Source organism: Boleophthalmus pectinirostris, unplaced genomic scaffold (genome assembly GCF_026225935.1).
Source record: "Boleophthalmus pectinirostris isolate CB_2022bp ecotype Guang Dong unplaced genomic scaffold, ASM2622593v1 HiC_scaffold_7, whole genome shotgun sequence".
Lineage (NCBI taxonomy): Eukaryota > Metazoa > Chordata > Actinopteri > Gobiiformes > Gobiidae > Boleophthalmus > Boleophthalmus pectinirostris.
The window spans coordinates 3,854,649-3,874,817 of NW_026571473.1; the positions used below are offsets into that span (position 1 = coordinate 3,854,649).

At 39.1% G+C, this 20,169-nt stretch overlaps 1 protein-coding gene across 1 annotated transcript in view; it reads left to right on the forward strand.

The window, feature by feature from the left end:
* Positions 1-20,169, forward strand: part of atp11b (ATPase phospholipid transporting 11B (putative)) — a 187,749-nt gene that overhangs the window by 74,924 nt on the left and 92,656 nt on the right. Inside the window, exons 12-17 of the mRNA XM_055164437.1 lie at positions 4,506-4,703; positions 12,851-13,009; positions 13,908-14,095; positions 15,531-15,599; positions 17,908-17,981; positions 18,095-18,198. Of these exons, the coding sequence (XP_055020412.1) occupies positions 4,506-4,703; positions 12,851-13,009; positions 13,908-14,095; positions 15,531-15,599; positions 17,908-17,981; positions 18,095-18,198 (792 nt within the window). The remainder of the gene's footprint in view (positions 1-4,505; positions 4,704-12,850; positions 13,010-13,907; positions 14,096-15,530; positions 15,600-17,907; positions 17,982-18,094; positions 18,199-20,169) is intronic.

Consider the following 20,169-nt stretch of genomic DNA (forward strand, 5'->3'; position numbering starts at 1 on the left):
ACTCATGTCTGTAACGGAGGGAATGAAATATGCAGCACTTTTTGGGCAATAAATCCAAACAGTGATAACTCTTGGTTCTCACTTCCATATCCTTAACAAACTGGTTTGAATATTTGCTTCATATAGTTTTCTACCATATGGTACAAGATTAGGTTGAAAAACCTCTTACTTTTTGAGTCATGAGATTTTTTATTAAGAAAGGTCATGGTAACGGAGGGAAAAGTAACGGAGGGAAAATTGTACAAACAAGTAGAAGGTGCAGGATTTTACATCATTTGTCGCTTTTTTTCTTCTGAATACTTTAATATTACTTCAAAATGAAAGGAAACTATTTCTATAAAATATGTCAGTCCTTCCAAGCAAATTTTTATCATTTTAAATACATTTTTTTTTTTTTAAAATCATGTCCCTTCATCAACAGTTCAAAGATGGAATAACACAAGATATGATGAAATACATCCATTTATTGACATGATTTGCAGGTCTTTGAAATTTGGGAAATAATTTTTGTTCCATGTTTCATACATGGTCTGTTTAAAACGTATGGAACTTTAGAACCAAAAATGGTACAGAAAAAAGGTCAACAGTTTCATAAACTAGAGTACATATGTATCTGTTCAATACATTTTTATATCAGATGCTTTAACTTGAATTTTTGACCTTGTTGTTTACTTCTGCTTGACCAGGCTCAAAACTAATCCAAATGTACTCGGCCAATTATGACCAGCAAATAGTGATATTACTTCATTGTATATATCCAGCCAGAATATCGAATGAACCGATAATTGGTTAGCCAATATCCAATCCAGCAAATATTTCAGGAGCAGCACCTGATACCAGTATTGAATCGGAGCATACCTAATTTATCTAACAGAGCACTATATCCTGTCTTTTTATAGGAACGTCTTGTGTATTTGAGACCTCTACAAACATGGTCTGAAATTCTAGAAATTCTTGTATTAGTTTATTATTTTTTGTCTTCTCTCAAATGAAAATGCTCCTGAAGTTCTGAAGTTTACAGTTCTAAACAAAAAAAAGGAGGTACTGGTATCAGACCACATCAGTCCAATTCAATCAAATCTGCTTTTTATAACATCTGTGTCTTAAATTCTAAAGACATCTCCTTTGAATTTTGTATCATTCAAAAAAATATGTCATTCGGAACTAAATATAGCCCTTTTTTTAAACCTCAGATTCTTAGTTTGGATTTGATTCTGTAGAATTCTGCTGTGTTTTGTGTTCAAACTGTCCTAGAAACACACTTCTACTTGCATGAATCACTCAAAACACAAGTTTGAGTGAGCCAAAGATTAGGGACCACAAATATAATATGGTTAAATGTTTTATATTAAACAAAAGTGACTCTTGTGAGCTGTAAGTCATGTTATAATGTTGTTCCCTCCTCAAAAAACAGACCTGGAGTTGTGTTTTTTTTTCATTCACACATGTTTGAGTAACTCTTTATTATTAGTCTGTCTATATCTGCAAACCTCAAAATGTTCTGTTCCACCTTGTGATGTCATGAAGCTGTAGTTTTTTATCTTAATATCTACCTTTTACCTTTAGTTAAGTAGAGATTGACAGTTCCAGGACTGAAATGATCCAAATGATTCTAGTGAACGTGTGTGGAGTTTTAAAGCACAGTGGAGCACCTCCTCTATTACCACATGACATCACAAGGTGGAACAGAGTGTTTTCTGTTTGAGAGAAGAACGTGAAGAGTGTAAATATGCAGTGTTTGTGTGTTAAACTTATGAATGAAACAAAACACAACTCCAAGTCTGTTTGTGACGAGGAAACATTATAACATAGATAAGGCTCTTTAAAATCACGTCAGCTTCCATTTTGTCATCGCACATCTCCTTTAAGCTCAGGTAATGTTAGACTTTTAATGGTTTAAGAAGTTGAGTGCGTCGTAGTGTCTCCTTGAATCCTGTGACACTGAGAGACGGAGAGACGGCCTCACAGGTGAGGCCCATCAGTGTCTGTCAGATCTGATCCGTCTCACTGGAGCTCTGCGCTGAGGACGAGGCAAAGAGGGAGGAACCGGGCTTTACTCGGAATTACAGCTGCCAGAGTCCATGAAGGAGCCGGAGGGAAAGGCGAGGACTGTTTCACACCTGCGCCGAGCGTTCAGTCTAAAAACAACAGTAATTTGTCAAACTTCCGGCTTCACTTGTCATGATAATTACCAGGATGTCAGAGCATTTGAATTTCAGCTGGTAGAGAGGAGTAAAGCTATCGACTTGGGGTTCTTAGACGTTAACTGGCATTGTCATTGTTGTTGGAGCGTAGCCAACTTTTCTATCTGAATGTTTCCAGGAAAATTGCAGCCGTTGCCATAGCGATTAGTGACTTTAAATGAAGTAATATATCTTTTGAATGGGGAAAAGTCATTAGAATGTTGCATATAGGAAGCTAAAACCTATGAATCATTGTGAGAAGTGGGTGAATAATGGTCAGCTTTAAACTTTAAAAGCGCTCTGTGTAACTTTTCTGGTGAAGGTCGGTCACTTACTTGTCTCCATGAAGATTGTTTGCTGAGAATGTTCCACAGTATGGCATTTAAACTATTTCTGCACACTGCTATGCCAACATACAGGGCAAATCTGTGAAGAAGAATGCATGTTTTTAAGGTTTTTTTTGCATTAATATAATATTCTAAATAAATAGGGATGGGACAAGATCTTGTGCCACAGATGCACAGATGAGAAAAATAATCTTGTGAGGTTTTTTTCCCCCCAGTTGGATTGGACAAAAAAGGTTAAGCACTGGTGGGCTGCATCTTTTGAGAAACTGTAGTTCCAAAAAGCACTGCCAGAATGACAACAAAAGTAGTAAATGAACTAAATACACATTTTGAAGCTAACCTTTACACTTTTACTTTTTATTTATTTAAAATATATTTATTTACTATTTACATTTTAGAAATTATGTCAGAATCTTGTCTTGTCTCGTTCTCGTGGACTCAGTCTTGTGTCTCATCTTGTCTTGTGGAAATTGTCTTGTTTTTAATGCCTTAAAGAAACTGGTAGACCCCCTTCTTGAAAAGTTACATACAGAATTCCCACTGTCATGGAAATCCTGGAAAAGTCATGGAAATTTAATATCTCATTCATGCAACTCCAGCGTTCTGTTAAGTTCTCATAAGGCTGTTCTGATTATTTTGAAACTTATGTGCCTTTTGTTTAAAAGAGACGACAATAAATGCACTGACAGAATTTTGAATGTTCAAAAACTATAATCCCAAACCATAAGGAGAGTGGAAAGAGTTAAACATTTCATATTTAGTCCTAAAAACTATTATCAATTCTACACATGTAGGTGCCATAAAGTCATGGAAAATTCACTTTAGGTCATGAAAAAGTGATGGAAAAGTTTTGAAATTTTGTCAGTGAAAAAGAGTGGGAACCCTGAACATAGTGTGTCTTTAACAGTGATAATAATAATACATACGCTTTTCATGACACTCAAAGACGCTTCACATAGATCAGGACACAAACACAAATGAAAGAAACAGATAAACAGGAGATGCAGTTATTAAAGGCGGTTTGGAACAAGTGAGTTTTCATGTTTTTTTAAACATGGGGAGTGTGGATATGTCTCTGAAGTGTTTGGGGAGTGAGTTCCAGAGGGTGGAGGCAGTGGTGGAGAAGCCCTTGTCCTCCAGGTCTGTGTTTAGTCCTGGTGGGGGTCGGGGGAGATTAGAAGTTGGCATCAGCTGATCGGAGGACACGGGCACGGGTGCGGGTGTGGTGGTGGAGGAGCACGGAGAGGGAAATGAGGGCCAGGTTATGGAGGGACTTGTACACGATGGTGAAGAGTTTGAATTGGATGTGGTGAGGAACGGGGAGCCAGTGGAGGACAAGGGGGAGGAGGTGTGGGTGAGGACGCAGCGGCAGACTTCTGGGTGTATGGGAGTTTATCGAGGAGTTTGGAGGGTGAACCGTAGAGCAAGCAATTACAGTAGTCGAGGCGAGAAGTGACAAAGGTGTGGATGAGGGTTCCAGCAGACCGAGGGGAGTGGGACGGGCGGAGGCGAGCGATGTTCCGGAGGTGATAGAAGGCGGTTTTGGTGATGTGTTTGATTACAGATTACAGAGGCGGGAGGAGGAGGAGGAGGAGACTGAGGAACCGTCGATGGAGAGGGTGAAGTTCTTATAGGTTTTGGTGAATGTTTTGGGGCCAGTCATGATTAGTTCTGTTTTGTCGCAGTTGAGTTGGAGGAAGTTTGATTGGAGCCAGGATTTTATTTCGGAGATGCAGATTGTGAGGGTGGAGTGTGTGAGAATGTAGAGGATGAAGAGGAGGGGGCCGAGAACTGAACCTTTAAAGTCAACTGAGAAGCTTGTAAAGTACAAAATTAAAACTGGTAGTTGAGGAAGTACATAATATGGACTCCCGATCTCTCCAAGTACTAATACTGCACTATGTACTGTATACAGCCGTACCATCCTTTACACACACTTTTGCCTCACTGTTATAATCTGCTTCTCTCCTCACAGATTCTGAAGTTCATCTCAGACTTCCTGGCGTTCCTGGTCCTGTATAACTTCATCATTCCCATCTCTCTGTACGTTACCGTGGAGATGCAGAAGTTCCTGGGTTCTTTCTTTATCGGGTGGGACCTGGACCTGTACCACGAGGAGAGCGACCAGAAGGCTCAGGTCAACACCTCTGACCTCAACGAGGAGCTGGGACAGGTACGGCCACACCCAGGGATTTCTAGAACTTACACACAAACTAACTGATGGCTCTGCTCTGTCTGAAGCTGTTAAGTTGGACTATAAAGGTGCATTGTGTAACTTTTCTGGTGGAGGGTCTGTCAAATGCTTTTTATGGAGATGTTATTGTTTTGACTGGAATGTTTTACAGTGAGTGTGTATACATGCACATCCATATCCCGGTTCTGTCAGTATTCGGGTTACTGCGTATATATGCTCATATCCCTGTATACATGATCAAATGGAGTATCCCGGTTTCTTGACATAATGTTACAAATGCACAAGCGCAAACATTAACTTAATTTAATTTAATAAACCAGGAAGAATACAAACCATGAGCTCCTTTAGCATAAGAAGCTCGGGAGGTTTAACCAGCGGTGAGGAGCTGAGATCTCCCACAATCCACTGCACACATCAAACCCAACAGATTCTTCATTAAAATCTTCTGCATAAATAAACTCAACTTTACAACATATAAAACATAACCACTATAGATCCACATAAGCCCGTTTGATCAGATAATTCAGCTTTGACACATTTGTTTACATTTTACAGAAACTAAACTTAAAACACATGGCTAATTTACATAAACTGTTAGCAGTGATAAAAACAGCTGCTCCATGGTCTACTGATGCAGTTCAGCCTCTTTCGGACTAAAGGACACAACTCATTGGATTATGTGAGTTCTTTTTGAGACACAAGAGGTGCTAATGATGTTAAGTGTGTTCTGTGTGTGTATCGTATAGGAGACGGTTCATGTTATAGGCGAGTTTCATTGTTGACAAAAGCGCGCGTTGCATGCTGGGAATTATTTTGGTCGGTGGCAAGAAACACTAATTCAACATGACGGACGGAGCGAGAAAGCACGTAAAGGGTATTGATCCCGGTTATTTATCCACTCTAACAGCAGAGGACCCAAGACCATTTGACCAGAAATTGGTCATAAGCATCGACGGACGACAAATCACCCTTTTCAACCCCGACAAAAGGTGGACCAAACCAAACTTCTGGTCTGAATCACCAACTACCTGGACAAATATTCACTTTGGTGATATCCACAATGACTTGGTGGAAACTCCTGGGTCATTCACAGCAGAAAAGATGAAAACCTCCAAGAGTCTTGATGTGTTGTTGAACTTGTTGGAGTCCACGGTTTGTTAGGATCTTCTACGTTTGCTCTGCGGATGTTTGAAAGCCGTTTAATTCACCGTTAGTGGTTCTTTTCACTCAGAATACGAAAAAGACATTTTCCTTCTTCCGTGCTTCTATTTGTGCATCCGATAATGCAGCAGGGATTGACCATTATCGGGGAGAAATACGCGAGGTTACGCACTGTGTTTGACGCTACCGTGTTTCTTGCCTCCGACCAAAATATTTCCCAGCATGCAACGCGGGCTTTTAATAACAATGACGTCAGCTGAAACTCGCCTATAGCTTTTCAGCAATCATACGTGTGCAGGTCATATGACTGCAGTACATCTGCAGGTTTAGCACAGCTTTTTATTCTACAGTCATTTCACTCATGTTTGGTCACTTTATTTATGTCAGTCACTTTATTTATGTTGCTACTGTTGTGGTGAAAATACTGGAAAGTGTTTGTCTTTTGGAAGCATGTGCACTCAACTTTATGTTGCAGTAACCAGGATACTGTGTTTACATGCCACAGTATCCCAGTTACTATCTGAATATACCAGCTACAGTAACCCGGTTTCTAATAACCAGGATACTGCCATAACCGGGATACTGCGTATACATGCACCATGAAGAAACCGGGATACTCAAACCAGGATACTGATGTGCATGCATACACGCTCATTATGGCATTAAGCGTTTCTATCTTCTTGGAAACAAAGCAGACAAAGTTACAGGTCAGATCTGTGGAGAAGCGACCCCGCTCACAGTCAGAATGTTTGTTTTTCTTGTTATTTTTGAGCTTTTAAACCACCCCTAATTGAATAAAAAAACAGAAAAGTTATTATACCTTTTAATCTGAGCTTTGTTTTAACACAATCTGACCAGAAAGAAATGATTTAGTTGGAACTACAACAGAAGAGCTGATTTTGTGGTGTTAAACAAATCCCTCTCAAATATCCTTTAAGTTACAAGTGAGCCTGCATTAACCAACAGTTTTTCACTTAATCAACCACATAAATTGACCATGAACACTCGTATTGATCACAGGCTCCTGAAAATGTGCTGTTTAAATCCATTTTGTGTTTAACTCTTGAGTTTTCAGACTATCTAAAACTTTTTTGGCTGTGTTTTTTTGTATGTGTTCACTGCATTGTGTCTACATGGTAACTGCTGAACATTCTGCCATAGAGATACATCTAGAACACCCCTAGCATGATGTCACTGCAAAGTATAAATTCTGAGCTTGTATTTTCGGGCTTGTGTTTTTCAAATTGACCTCAGTTTGTCCATGGTGTCCTACAAAGGCAAAAGACGGTAACTCACCAGAATGTGAAACTGAGAAAAATGACGTCAAAGTTTGTGTTTTGTTCAGACAAAAGTATAACAGACAGATCTCCCAAAATTTGACAATTAGTTGCTATAATGAAGAAATATTTGTATGTGAAAAATATTGAGCTCAAAATTGACCTTTGACCCTTATTTGTCAGTTCCTGTTCTCTGCCTTTGCATCATGAGCCAAAAATAAGAAGTCAGGCAAAAGGCAAAAGGCAGAAACTGACATGATCATGATCGTCTTGATTTTCTCCAGATTTCCATCCATTATAAGAACCTCACCAAGTTTGAGTCATCATGGAGTTTGTTTGAAATGATCTAGGCAAGACAAGTTTATTTGTATAGCCCAATTTGTACACAAAGTCATTCAAAGTGCTTTACAGAATAAGAAATACATTAAAATCACAATACAAACAAATCAAAACATAAATAATCATGAAGATTAAAATTAAAAAAGAGAGACATAAATTGGAGAGAAGAGTGCGGAATGAAAACCTTTCAGTTATTTGCACAGTTAAACAGAAATGTTTTGAGTCTGGATTTAAACAGCGTCACAGAAGAGTCTGTCTCACATGTTCAGACTGTTCCAGGTTTTAGCTGCATGAACCTGAAACTCTGACTCCCATTTTTTAGTCGTGACTCTGGGCACCAGCAGGAAGTCAGTCCCTGAGCTCCTCAGAGTGTGAGATAGTTCATGTGGCACTAATATGTCAGAGATGGACTTTGGTGCTCGGTCATGGAGAGACTTGTACACAAGCAGAGCTGCTTTAAAGTCTCTTAGCCACAGGAGCCAGTGCAGAGACCTGAGCACAGGACTTATGTGCTCGTACTTCCTAGTTCGAGTCAGAACCTGAGCTGCAGCGTCTCACAGCTCGTTTGGAGAGACCAGTGAGCAGAACATTACAGTATCTAACCTACTACAGTACAGTACAGTATCGAACGCATGAATGAGTCTCTCCAAGTCTGCTTTAGACAGTAAACCTTTGATTTTTGTGATGTTTTTTAGATGGTAAAAGGCTGCAGATGTTATTGATTTGATGTGGCTGTTAAAGTTCAAGTCTGAGTCCATTATTACCCCGAGATTTCTTGCCTGATTTGAAGGTTTTAGAGAGAGAGACTGGAGGTGACTGCTGACACTGTCCCTTTGTTTCTGTGGACCAAACACTATGACTTCAGTCTTGTCAGAGTTTAGCTGGAGAAAGTTGTTTTGCATCCACACACTGATCTGTTGGATGCAGTGACAAAGTGAGTCCAGTGACAAAGTGAGTCTAGAAGAGCTTTGGATTTCCTGTTTAGTGCTGATCAGGATCGTGCAGCACAAAGGTTTATTTATTGAATGTTTTAGGACCCTGTGCCAAGGCTACAACAAAAAGAAGGAGGCCAGAGGTTGGATTTTTAAATAAAATATATTTATGAACTAAATCACAAACAAAACATCCTCTGCCTTTTGCCTTTGCATGACTTCTTATTTTAGGCTCAAGATACAAAGTCAGAACAGGAACTGACAAAGAAGGGTCAAAGGACAATTTTCAGCTCAATATTTTTCACAATATTTACTCACATGATAAAGGTGGTCTCAAATACAAACAAAATGACATGAACTAATTTTTGACCAAACATGATGTTACGGCGCAGCAGCTTACACTAGCAGTTAAAAGTTTCGACACTCCGTACATTCTGCACTACCGTATTTTTCAGACTATATGTCGCATCAGCCAAAAAAGTACGTAATGGAGAAGAAAAAAACATAAATAAGTGGCACTAGACTATAAGTTGCACTTTTTGGAGGAAATTTATTTTATAAAATCAGAGACCAGGAACCGACATTTCCTGTTTTCAGGTCTAGTAATAAGAATAGAAGAGAGAACAACAGACTGTTAACGTCACATATTTCACTGTTCTTCAGATAAACTATAACATAAACAACAGAACAGAACAAGTTTACCAAACTCTCCATCTCACTCCAAATCACTAAATCCATTCAATTCTTCATCCTCGGTGTCACTTCTGAGCAACACGGCCTCGACCTCCGGAGGTAAACAGAGCGCCGCTTCCTCTTCTGTGTCGCTGTCGTCAGACTCAGCATCAGTTCCAGTTAGAATGATTCCGGCCTTTCTGAATCTCGACAGGATGGTTTCAGTGTCACTGAAGTTCAGACTTTGTCCATCCATCCAGTGACTTCAGGAAAGTTGCATGGTGCATCCTCCCGGTTACCGTGACGCTGTGTTCTCCATCCCTGCTTTCTGCCAGTCCCTCACAAATTTCTTGCTCACTTCAAACTTTCTTTCTGCTGCTCGATTACCATTTTCTACTCAATATTTCACTATTTGAAACAGGACACATGCAGGAGACATGCACAGTAGAGCCAAGTGACAGTGGTACAGGAGTAATAGGCGAGTTTCAGTTGACGTCATTGTTATTAAAAGCCCGCGTTGCATGCTGGGAAATATTTTGGTCGGAGGCAAGAAACATTATAGCGGTCAAACACAGTGTGTAACCTCGTGTATTTATCCCCGATAATGGTAAATTCCTGCTGCATTATCAGATGCACAAATAGAAGCACGGAAGAAGGAAAATGTCTTTTTCGTATTCTGAGTGAAAAGAACCGCTAACGGTGAATTAAATGGCTTTCAAACATCCGCAGAGCAAACGTAGAAGATCCTAACAAACCGTGGACTCCAACAAGTTCAACAACACATCGAGACTCTTGGAGGTTTTCATCTTTTCTGCTGTGAATGGACCAGGAGTTTCCACCAAGTCATTGTGGATATCAACAAAGTGAATATTTGTCCAGGTAGTTGGTGATTCAGACCAGAAATTTGGTTTGGTCCACCTTTTGTCAGGGTTGAAAAGGGTGATTTGTCGTCCGTCGATGCTTATGACCAATTTCTGGTCAAATTGTCTTGGGTCCTCTGCCGTTAGAGTGGATAAATAACCGGGATCAATACCAATCCGTGTATAATTCGTTCATTCGTTTTTCAATACAAAACCAAAAATAAGAAAACGAAAAAACAACAGTTTTCTTCATTATTTGTCTCCAAAACCAAAATTTAAAAAACGGATAACGATTCGTTTTTTCAGTTTTCGATTTTGTGTTTAAATGAAGAATGGAAAAAACGGATAATGGCCGTTTCCCGTTTACGTGACTTCCGTGACTGCGATGCCGGAATTTTGCACCGCATACGGACTGAATCAGGACTGATCCAGGTCTGAGACCAGACCGGGACCAGAGCGGGACTGAGACCGGGACCAGAGCGGGACCAGGGTGGACTCCGAGCTCTGACTCCGAGCCTCCGCGGGGTCCGAGTCCCAGCTTCGAGTTCCGGCCCTGCCGTGGGCTCTGAGCCTCCGGTCTGGTCCCAGTCTGGTCCTGGTCTTGTCTTGGTCTCAGGCCCGCTCTGGTCCTGGTCTGGTCCCAGTTTAAGTAGCGCTCTGGTCCCGTTCTGGTCCCGGACCTGGTCCATTTGAACCAAAAGCTCTTAGTTCGGTTCGTTTTCGTTGGTGTGAATCAATTGGATGTTTTGCACCACCTCGGAACCAGCCGCGGTTCTTGAGCGCGGAGGACCGGAGCAGCCCGTCCGGACCTGTAGTCCACAGAACATTCTCGCTTTCCCCACACGGAACCGCTCAGACCGCTGGTCTCGGTCTCAGTCCCGCTCTGGTCCCGGTCTGGTCCCGGTCTCAGTCCCGCTCTGGTCCCGGTCTGGACTCGGACCTGGATCAGTCCTAGTTCAGTCCGTATGCGGTGCAAAAGTCCGCCATCTCAGTCACGGAAGTCACGTAAACGGGAAACGGCCGTTATCTGTTTTTTCCATTCTTCATTTAAACACAAAATCGAAAACTGAAAAAACGAATCGTTATCCGTTTTTTAAATTTTGGTTTTTGAGACAAAAAATGAAGAAAACTGTTGTTTTTTTGTTTTCTTATTTTTGGTTTTATATTGAAAAACGAATGAACGAATGACACACAGATCAATACCCTTTACGTGCTTTCTCGCTCCATCCGTCATGTTGAATTACTGTTTATTGCCGCCGACCAAAATAATTCCCAGCATGCAACGCGCGCTTTTGTCAACAATGAAACTCACCTGTAGGAGCAGCAGATGCAGACACACAAGACTAGAGCCTCTCACGGCTTAAGTGTGAACATTTGAATATATAAGTCGCACCGGAGTATAAGTCGCAGGAAACACCCAAACCATGAAAAGAAGTGTGATTTATAGTTTGAAAAATACAGTACTTTCTGCATTTTATATACACACAGAAGACATGGAATTATTTAGTAAAGAAAAAAAGTTAAGTAGCTCTACCAAATATTTTTTGACAAAGCAAAGGGTGTTTTTTGAGAATTTGGTTATAAAATATGAAAAAAAAAAAAAAACATTTAGTAGAGTTTTTTCACTTTTTGTCTTTGCTATATAACTCCATATATCTTACTTCAAATACTGCATGACTATTGTATGTATATAAAATGTTGAAAGTATTAAACACAAAACATTACATGAGGTGTGTCCAGACTTTTGACTGGGAGTGTTTTGCATTTTAAGAGGCTCGTCTGCCTGGTCCACTGTGCAGCTTTCTTTTCAAATCATTTCTATTAAAAACTTTTATTGAATCCTTACCCGCTGTTGTAATTCCCACTCAAAACTCACTCATTTGGAACAATCGGACGTGTTGTAATGTCTAATAGCCCCTTTGAGGATACGGGCTTTACTCCAGATTATTTAATGCAATTTCATGGTTCATACTTAAGAGACTACAGAAATTCAAACCTGCTATTCTCCTCGGTGTTAAAGGGCTTATATTACTATTTTTTATGATCTATCTTATAATGTTTCCTCATCAAAAACATACCTGAATTTATCTTTTATTTCATTCACACGTTTTAGTCACAAACTCTGCAGATTTAGGCTGAGTTCTTCTCTCAAACAAACACTCAACACTCTGTCTCACCTTGTGATGTCATGTGGTAATTAGGGATGGGACAAGATTTTGTGCAAGAAGATCTCGTGAGCCAAAATTCTTGCACATATGAGAAAAATGATCTTGTGAGATTTTGGATCGGACAAAACAGGGTTACAGTTGAGTTACATCTCTTACAGTTCGGAAAAGAAGTAGTAGTATGGAAAGAAAAATATGAAATTAAACAAAATAAAAAATTGTGAGGCCAAAATTGGAAACTGAATCGTGAAATGTATATATTACGCATTAAATTAAAATCTCGCATGTGTTTTTCTCGTGGACCCAATCTCGTATCTCGTCTCATCTTGTGGAAATTGTGTCTCGTCCTGTCCCATGTGGTAATACAGGGAATGCTCCGCTGTTTTGTTTTTTGGTTGTTGTTTTTTTAACTCCATACACCTTGATTAGAATCATTTGGATGATTTCAGTCCTGAAATTGTCCATCTCTACTGAACTAAAGGTAACTGGTAGCGGATAACCTGAAAACAACTGCTTCATGACATCACAAGGTGGAACAGAACATTTTGAGCTTTGGAGATGTAGACAGACTGATAATAAAGAGTTACTCAAACATGTGTGAATGAAACAAAACTCAACTCCAGGTCTGTTTTTGCAGAAATATCAACATTCTAACATGGTGTGAAGCTCACAAGAGTCACTTAAATGATATTTTTGGTGTTTTGTGCTTGTATCTTTCAGGTGGAGTACGTCTTCACAGATAAGACAGGAACTCTCACAGAGAACGAGATGCAGTTTCGGGAGTGTTCCATAAACGGGACTAAATATCGAGAGGTGAACGGAAAACTGGTGCCAGAGGGTCTGACCGAGGACTCACCGGACGGCTCCAATCCAAACATGGTAAAAAAAAAAACACACACACTAATGTGTCACAGTAGGTTTTGTATGAAGTTATATGATGTTTAGTAATCAGAGCCTCATTTGCACCAACTTTATCATCAGACAGTTGCACTTGCATAGAAAAACATATTTAACTAAATGTTTAATAGATATCTTATCTTATCTGCCAAATCCTAATATCAGCCAATAAAAGTGCAGGGATTCATAGTAAAAATATTTTCAGTTAAGCATAAAAAATAAAATAAAATCAATTTAAAAATGTTTGGCCAGTGTTGAGGAGTAACAGATTACATGTACCAGAGAGAGGCCATGTGCACAGTGTACAAAGCAGCACATATGTTTCTGTGTCCAGTGGGAAAAGTTTTGCCAGGTGAGAGTAGCACAATGTCGATGACGAGTCCCCACCTCCCTTCCCCCGTACGGTGTCCTGGTTTTGACAAACGCAAATATGGTCACACTAACCTGTATTTCACTGAGTCATGTCCTTTAACCCGACAGAAGCTGAACCACATCAGCGACACAAGAGCTGTTTTTTTTAATCTTTGCTTAGTTTATGCAAATTAGCGATGCGGTTTTAAGTTTTGTTTCTGTGAGAGTTGCGCAAAAATTAATTAAACACATTATAATGTCAAACGGACTGATGTGGCTCTAGAGTCGTTATGGTTTATATGTCGTAAAGATGAATTTATTTATGCAGATTAGGAGTGCAGATAGTAATAATAATGATGATCATTTTAATATAAAATCGTTAATGATTAATCGATAATCGATCGTTAATTCTTCCGACGATCGATTAAGAAAATTTCATCGAATGCCCGTCCCTAGCTGGAACACATTTTAATCTTATTCCATGTAATAATAATGTTTTGCACCTTCTTCTCTTCCTTCCTTCCTTCAGGCTGGAGAGGAGCTGCTGTTCCTCAAAGCTGTGGCCTTGTGTCACACGGTTCAGATCAGCTACGATCAGCCCGACTGCACTGTCCCAGGATCAGACCCTTTCTCTCACGTCAACGGCTTCTCTGCAAATCACATGGAATACTACGCCTCCTCCCCCGACGAGAAGGCCCTGGTGGAGGCTGCAAAGAGGTGAGGGCACAAAATTCAGCACAGTTAAGACGACATTTGTACAGCCCTATTAAAAGCATTACATTTGACTTGCTGATACTGATTCCCGTTTTATATAATTTCACATTTTTTTGAGTCGTCCGAGGTCTTCACACACGAGCTCGTCTGTGCTGTAAACAGGAGCTGGGACTCTGCTCACAGTTTTTGATCATTGCACAAAATGGCCATGACAGGACGTTGTATTTCTCCAGCTGCTCTGTGCCTCTGTGTCAGCTCCTGCCGTAAAATATTTCAGACACTTTGGCCCCGAGCAAAATAAAAAGAGAATTCTGCGATTCTTTCACAATAAACTATAGTGGTATTTGTCAGCGAGGCCAGTCCAGGTGCTGTTAAACCCAATCACTTCAGGTTAACTCGATTTTTGAGATTCTTTAAAGGTGCAGTGTTCAACTTTTCTGTTAGGGGGTTTGTCATACGTTTGTCTCCATAGTGATATTATTTCTTTGCCTGTAATGTTTCACAGTATGGCATTAAACTGTCTTCAACCTCTTGCGTTTTTGTTTTCAATTCCATTCACTTTATTGCTTAAAAAAAATTGCATGTAAGGTACAATTTGTCCTGGTTGTGTCGCCTGCTTGACTCCATAATAATACATTTAATGCCGTACTGTGGAATTTTATAGGCAAAGCAATGGGTCTTACTTGTTTATTGAAATACCCATTATAATCTGCAGTGTGCTGTGTCAGATACTCTGGGGTCATTTTAAATTCAACATTTAACATTCATATTAATCATAAACAATCACTTCTCACTGGAGAGACAGGCAGGTAGTACTGTGCTGTGCAAATATTCACATTTAATCAAGATTTAGTCATTTCTAATTCAGCTTGGGTCATTTAATGGAGAGGTTTGTGGTTTAGAGTTTTTATTAAGACAACTGTATAACATATTGTTTTAATATGACAAGGCATGGGAGGTTATAGAAATTATGACTAATTTTGATTAACAGTAATATCAGTATAAACATGTTGCAGTTATTACTTATTACTAATTATAATTTGAATGTTATGAATTAGTTCCATCTTTAAGCTACTTTATAGCATTGTACTTTGCTATTAATGAAAATAACAGTGATCTAGAAGACTATAACAAGGATAAGTTGCTTTTTTCAGCACATTCCGGTGATAAAATGGCGACTATCTTGGTTGGCGATTATATAATGTCCCACAAATGATTATTGTGTACCCTTTTTATCATGATAAATTATATTATTGTTTATTGTCCCATCCATAAATATGAGGGAAAAAACATGGTACATTTTTTGTCTTATTACGCCCACAAGCAGGTAGTGGGGTATTTTTCCCGTCTGTCTGTCATTGGCCTGGTGTGGTCTGATCCACTCTGTAAGCCTGTTTGTGAATACTAACAGCTGTAATTGATTCTTTATCGTCGACAGAATCGGAGTAACCTTCACCAGCAGCAACGGAGACACGGTGGAGGTCAAAACGTTCGGAAAGATGGAAAAGTAAGTCCCTCTCTGCGTTTTCATTGCTCGTGATTATCAGCAATAATAATAACTACGACAAAATAATCACCAGATTAAAATGTCTTTTTTATTATTATTTATTATTATTTGTTTTCATTTTTCAAGTGTTTTAATATACACTAGGGGTGGGGGATATATCGATATTTTAAATATATCGAGATAGTTTTTAAACTCGATATGAATTCTGACATATCGTATATATCGATATAATGCTTATATTCAATTCTGATTTTGCCGCTTCGCTTGTTTGTCTTCTCTCTCGTCGCCCGCGCGCCTCCGCCTCCCTGAGTTTGTTCGCTCGTGTCTCCTTCACTCGTCACTGTCGCCCTGAACGCCGAAAGTTGGTGCCAGTGAAAAGCTTCAAGCACCATGAACCTTTTCCACCATTTACAGACAAAACCATCAGCAGCACATCCTCATATTCCACCGAATCTCGTCCTTTAGCCCGAAAGAAGCTAAACGAGCTGAGCTGTGTGAGAAGTGCTGTTTATGCAAATGAGCCATGCGCTTAAGTTTTGTTTCTGTAAAATGTAAACACACGTGCATAAAACTACATTAAACACATTATTATCACAAACGAGCTGATGTGGCTCTAGAGTCTTTATGCTTTATATATTGTAAAGTTTAGTCATGTAAAGTTTATTTATGCAGAATATTTTAATTAATAATCTGCTGCAGTGTCACTTGTACAATAGTGTTTGGAAACGTTGGGTTTGATGTGCAGTGGATTGTGGGATTAAACCTCAGAGCTCCTTACTGCTGCATAGGAACATGGATCTATTGAAATAAGGAACATCCTGAGTAGAGCCCGACCGATATGGATTTTGTTGTGGCCGATATGAAACTGGTATAATGGGAGTTGGAGCTGCCGATAGCCGATATAATCGCCGATATATTTAGTGATGTAAAAATTCACTGTAAATCTTGAATTGTTTAAAAAACTTTGGTTTGGCTCTAATGGATTTTAAATTGGGTTTATTTAGGCAACATTTATTGTTATTCTGACTCTTTATATCATATTTACATACAGCAGATTGGCCTAATGGCATTTTTGCATCACATTCTAGCTACTATTGATGGGTATTCCATTTTTTTTTTTTTTTTTTGGAGAACCGGCTCTTTTGGCTCTGCTCACTAAAGCAGCTGGCTCTTTCGGCTCCCAAGCGACTCTTGATTGTTTTGTTGCAAGCAGGACTAAACCAAAACTGAACCAGGACTGAAAAAGGACTAAACCAGGACTAAAACAGATTTAAACTATGTGTAAAACAGGACTAAACCAGAACTGAACCAGGACTGAGTGTCGGGACTCGGTTTCTATCTCTCTCTCAATCCCAAGTTTAGTCCTGGTTTATTCATTTTATGCTGAACTGCAGCCAAATATGCACCTTTTTTTAAATCCTATGCACACGCAGATTTCTGAAAGTTTCGTTTTCAGCCGCTGCTGCTGTCAAACTACGGGTCTACATGCGGCTTGAAGAGAAAAAGTGAGAAAAAGAGAAAATACGGCTCCCAATAAGAAACATTCTCCCGTTGTTCGCTTCAAAGAGCCGGATCTAAGAGCCGCTTCGATCGCGACCGACCCATAACTCCTAGCTAGTAAATAAACTACCGCTATTAGCCTTTAGCCGTAAAAACACGCCACAACTGAACAAAGCCCAGAGTCACCGTGAACGCCACAAACAAACAAAACCACTCACCCATCACACTGTTGTGTTTCCTTTAAAGTTCAGTGTGGTTTATTTGTGAAAAAAGTAAAAAAAATAGACCATTTAATGACAGTGCACCTTATAATCCAGAGCAACTAATAGCCCGGGAAAATACAGCAAACTAAACTAAACTAAACATTATAAATAAGTTGTACATTTCTGTTTAAAAGTTTGTAATTTTTGGTTGGGGCTCCGTCACCTGTTCTATGGAATGTTCCACAGTATGACATTAAACAACTCTACTTTACTTTTTTTTTTTTAATTACACATGGCATTCTGACTGTAAGCGGGGTCGCCTCTCCACAGATCTGACCTGTAACTTAGTCCGGTTTGGTTTCCACAAAGACAGAAAGGTTTAATGCCATACTGTGAAACATTCCAGACAAAGCAACAATATCTCAACAGAGAAAAGCGTTTGACAGACCCTCCACCAGAAAAGCGACACATCCATCCATTTTCTTCTGCTCCCAGACTTCCTTCACCCCAGACACGTCCTCCAGCTCCTCCAGGGGGAAAAGCAACACAATGTACCATTAATTAAAGTGTAAAGTTGTATTAATTGAATCATTTTGCCTCTCTAGGTTCAAGCTCCTCCACGTTTTAGAGTTCGACCCAAACAGAAGAAGGATGAGCGTCATTCTACAGACTCCAGCAGGTAAAATCACTTTGACTGAGGATCATTTCAGTATCAGCGTAATAAAACTCTCCATTCTGAAAAGTGACCACGTCTTTGCTTCTCTCTGAACCTCCTCTGTGTTCTTTCTGCAGGAGGACAGATCATGTTCACCAAGGGAGCGGAGTCGGCCATTTTGCCTTTCACCAGCAGCGGGGAGATGGAGAAGACGAGACTGCACGTCGACGAGTTTGCTTTGGTGAGACTTTGATTTATTCTCAGGGAAGTAAAGTCTTTGGAATAGTGCGGGGCACTTCTCTGGTCATGTGTTCAGTAGAAAGCATACATGTAATAAAAGCAGTAAGAAAAAGGAAAGGTACAATACTAAAGAACAAATTTTAGGTATGTGTACTTTACTTAAGTACATTTTACAGTGGATACTTTTTACTTTTACTTCTCTGCATTTGAGAGCAGGTATCTGTACTTTCTACTCCACTACATATTAGATCTGGACTGAAAAGTAAAAAGTACTTTGAAATCACTGAGACTTTTTAGCACATTTAATTTGAGTTTCTGTCTCAACCAAATGCACAAAAACAGCTAGAAATTTTAAGAAAACATCTGAATTAGTTCAAATCAACTAAATTCATTATCAAAATCACTACATGTCATCCTTTTTAATTGTTCTAAATGTTCAAAATGAAGGGATTTTTTCATGTGATACTTGAGTAACTTATTGCCCCGTATCTGTACTTTTACTCAAGTAACAAAATGGAGTACTTCATCCACCGCTGAATATAAGAGGAGAAGAAGTGTTTAATTGTGGTCAATAGACCCTGCATTTTAAATGAATTTACACTAAACTTTTACTCTGGCCTTTAGATCATTTATTATATTGTGGAAATAACTTTAATTTTTACTAAGAATGCATCATTCAGAACAGTTTAATGCAGTTTCAGCTAATGGTTATATTGAAGTAATTATTTAAAGATGCATTGTGCAACTTTTCTGGTGCATGTCCGCTACTTACTTGTCTCCATGGAGCAATTGATGTTGCTTTGCTTGGAATGTTCCATGGTGTGACATTAAACACATCCATCAAGCACTCTTTATTACTCATTACAGGTGTTTCTGTTGCTCAAAAATACTGTAATTCCTTCTGTGAATAGAGACGACTCTCCACAGATCTGAATTGTAAGTTAGTGCTGTCTCCCTTTTTTTTTTTTTTTTTTGGAAAGAGCAAATATTTACATATTAGGGATTTCCAGTTCATCTTTCCACTTTTGGTATATAAACCATTCAATTCATATTTTGATGGATAAAATGCACAAAACACATTTTATATGTACGACTGGACTCATTTGAGAGTTTACCAATATTAATTTTATGCTCAACTGTAGACAAATATGCACGGATTTCTCAAATATGCACAGATTTCTATCCTATGCACATGAATATTTCTGAAATCTTTCTTACTCCTTATATAATAAAAAAGAAAGAAAAAAATAAACACTGCACTATTTACAAGAACAGGGGAGCGTACAGGAACATAAATGCAATCAAAGAGTGTATTATATAGAGTAAAATAAAATTTCTTCACCAGAAATGGAGAAGTTACAAAACATCTTTAATTATATAAAATTCTAGACATGATAATTAACATGAATAAATGTGTAGAATTGGGCAGTTTTTGTGTTGCAACATAAATATTCAGACTGCTTTTAGTTACTTATTGATACTTTGCAGCTGATGTCAACATTCCCTGGACGTGTGATTCTAACTGAAGGTTCTGCTCTGTCTCTTCAGGATCATCTTGTCAAATCTCAGTCCAGTTATTTCTGACTCATGATGCTCTTGGTTTAATATTAAGTTTCGTAAAAGGTGCATTGTGTAACTTTTCTAGTGGAGGGTCCATCAGATGCTTTTCTCTGTTCTGATGTTGTTGGTTTGTCTGGAATTTTTCACTGTATGGCATTAAACCTTTCTATCGTCATGGAGACCAAACCAGGGCAGGTTACAGGTCAGATCTGTGGAGATGTGACCCCGCTCACAGTCAGAATGTCTGTTTTTCTCTGTATTTTTGAGCTATAAAACCACCTGTAATTGAATAAATGTAAAGTAGAGCTGTTTAATGTCACACTGTGGAACATTTGAAGCAGCGATGCAATATCTATAGAAACAAGAAGGTGGACTTTGAGGGACTTTTACCAGTTTTTAGTTATTTCCGTTT